Below are 1291 nucleotides of genomic sequence, written 5' to 3' on the forward strand. Positions count from 1 at the left end.
TCGAGACCCGCCAGAATCCGAGCATCCACAAACTGAGACTCCAACACGAGAGGAGAGAATCTAAAATCAGTTTCAGGGATCTCGCCAACCTTCAGCTGCTCAGCCTCTTGTTCGTACTTCCTCTCATACTCGACGAACATATCAATGGAGGCTTGCGGTATGTCGTTCCCGGCTCCCTTCAAGGCCTCGAGGCACTTCCTAGTCCCAAAGGCTTGGCTGTAGAGTAACCGGGCCTCGTCGTAAGGACCCCGACGCTCCTCTCGAGAACGAATCCTGGCGAAGCAACGACTAGCCTTGGCGGTCATTTCCGCCTCAACTCTCCCTCTTTCTCTCGTCACCTCCAATATTCTGGAGTCTCTCAGACGTTTCATCTCTCGCTCGTGAGTGGCAGCAAGCGAAGCCCTCTCGCTGAGGTCAGCATTCTTCTGTTCAAGCTCGCGGATGGTTCTTCGAGACGACTCCAGCGCGGCTTTAAACTCATCGCGTCGAGCAATGGTGCGGGCCATCACCCTGTCGAGCTTATGCAGATTGGCCCTTGACTCGTTCAGTTGACGAGCAGAAACCTCTTCCTTCTCAGCAAACTCTTTCTTGGCCAGCTCGAGCTCCTCCAAGGCTCCTTTAAGCGCCGTGTCGTATTTATCAATAACGACATTCATCGTGCTATCACCCTGAACACTCGACACAATGGAAATCGTGAGAGGTTAGGAGTCAAGGAATTTAAAAAAAAAAGGACCAAGCAGTTTACCAGCAGTTTGGCCCTTGCAGCTTCTTCGTATTCACCCCCGAAGATAAGGTCCTTCACAGCAGGAAGAGGTTTCGCCCTCCCTCTTAGTTGACAGAGAAACTCCCCACATTTCTCTGGAAAATACACTAAGGGAGCCGGTCCCTCATAATGGAAGTCGACCTTATCGGGAAAGCTGAATCCGGGAGCCCTCCTTAGGATAGTCGAGCCACGAGAAGAAGTACCGATCTGGACGGCCCCTCCTCCGACGGGAACTGGAGTTCTCTCACGAGGAAACGTCAGAACAGGAGACCGCCTCTCATCATCGTCTTCGTCATTTCCCCTCCTTATTAGGAATGGCGACCCTTCGCTATCTTCCTCGGAATCACCCGAGCAGGCGGCATTAAGAGAAGTCTCGCGTTCCCCTCCTTCACTTACTCCCTCCTCGTCATTCCGTCCCTCCGAGGCTTCAGCCTCAGAACCCCCCTCTTCGGGCTGAATTTCTTCTCCTCGAGCACCCTCTTCCTCTTGCTCGATCTGCTCGTCAGCATCTTCCAACTGCTCGCCGGT

At 53.4% G+C, this 1291-nt stretch overlaps 1 protein-coding gene across 1 annotated transcript in view; it reads right to left on the bottom strand.

The window, feature by feature from the left end:
- Positions 1-1285, bottom strand: part of LOC106308725 — a 6009-nt gene extending 4724 nt beyond the window's left edge. Inside the window, exons 1-2 of the mRNA XM_013745853.1 lie at positions 746-1285; positions 8-668 (exon numbers count right to left, since the gene is read on the bottom strand). Coding sequence (XP_013601307.1) covers positions 8-656 — 649 coding nt within the window. The 5' untranslated portion in view covers positions 657-668; positions 746-1285. The remainder of the gene's footprint in view (positions 1-7; positions 669-745) is intronic.
- Positions 1286-1291: the final 6 nt, after the last annotated feature.

The sequence above is a fragment of the Brassica oleracea genome, chromosome C8, assembly GCF_000695525.1.
Source record: "Brassica oleracea var. oleracea cultivar TO1000 chromosome C8, BOL, whole genome shotgun sequence".
Lineage (NCBI taxonomy): Eukaryota > Viridiplantae > Streptophyta > Magnoliopsida > Brassicales > Brassicaceae > Brassica > Brassica oleracea.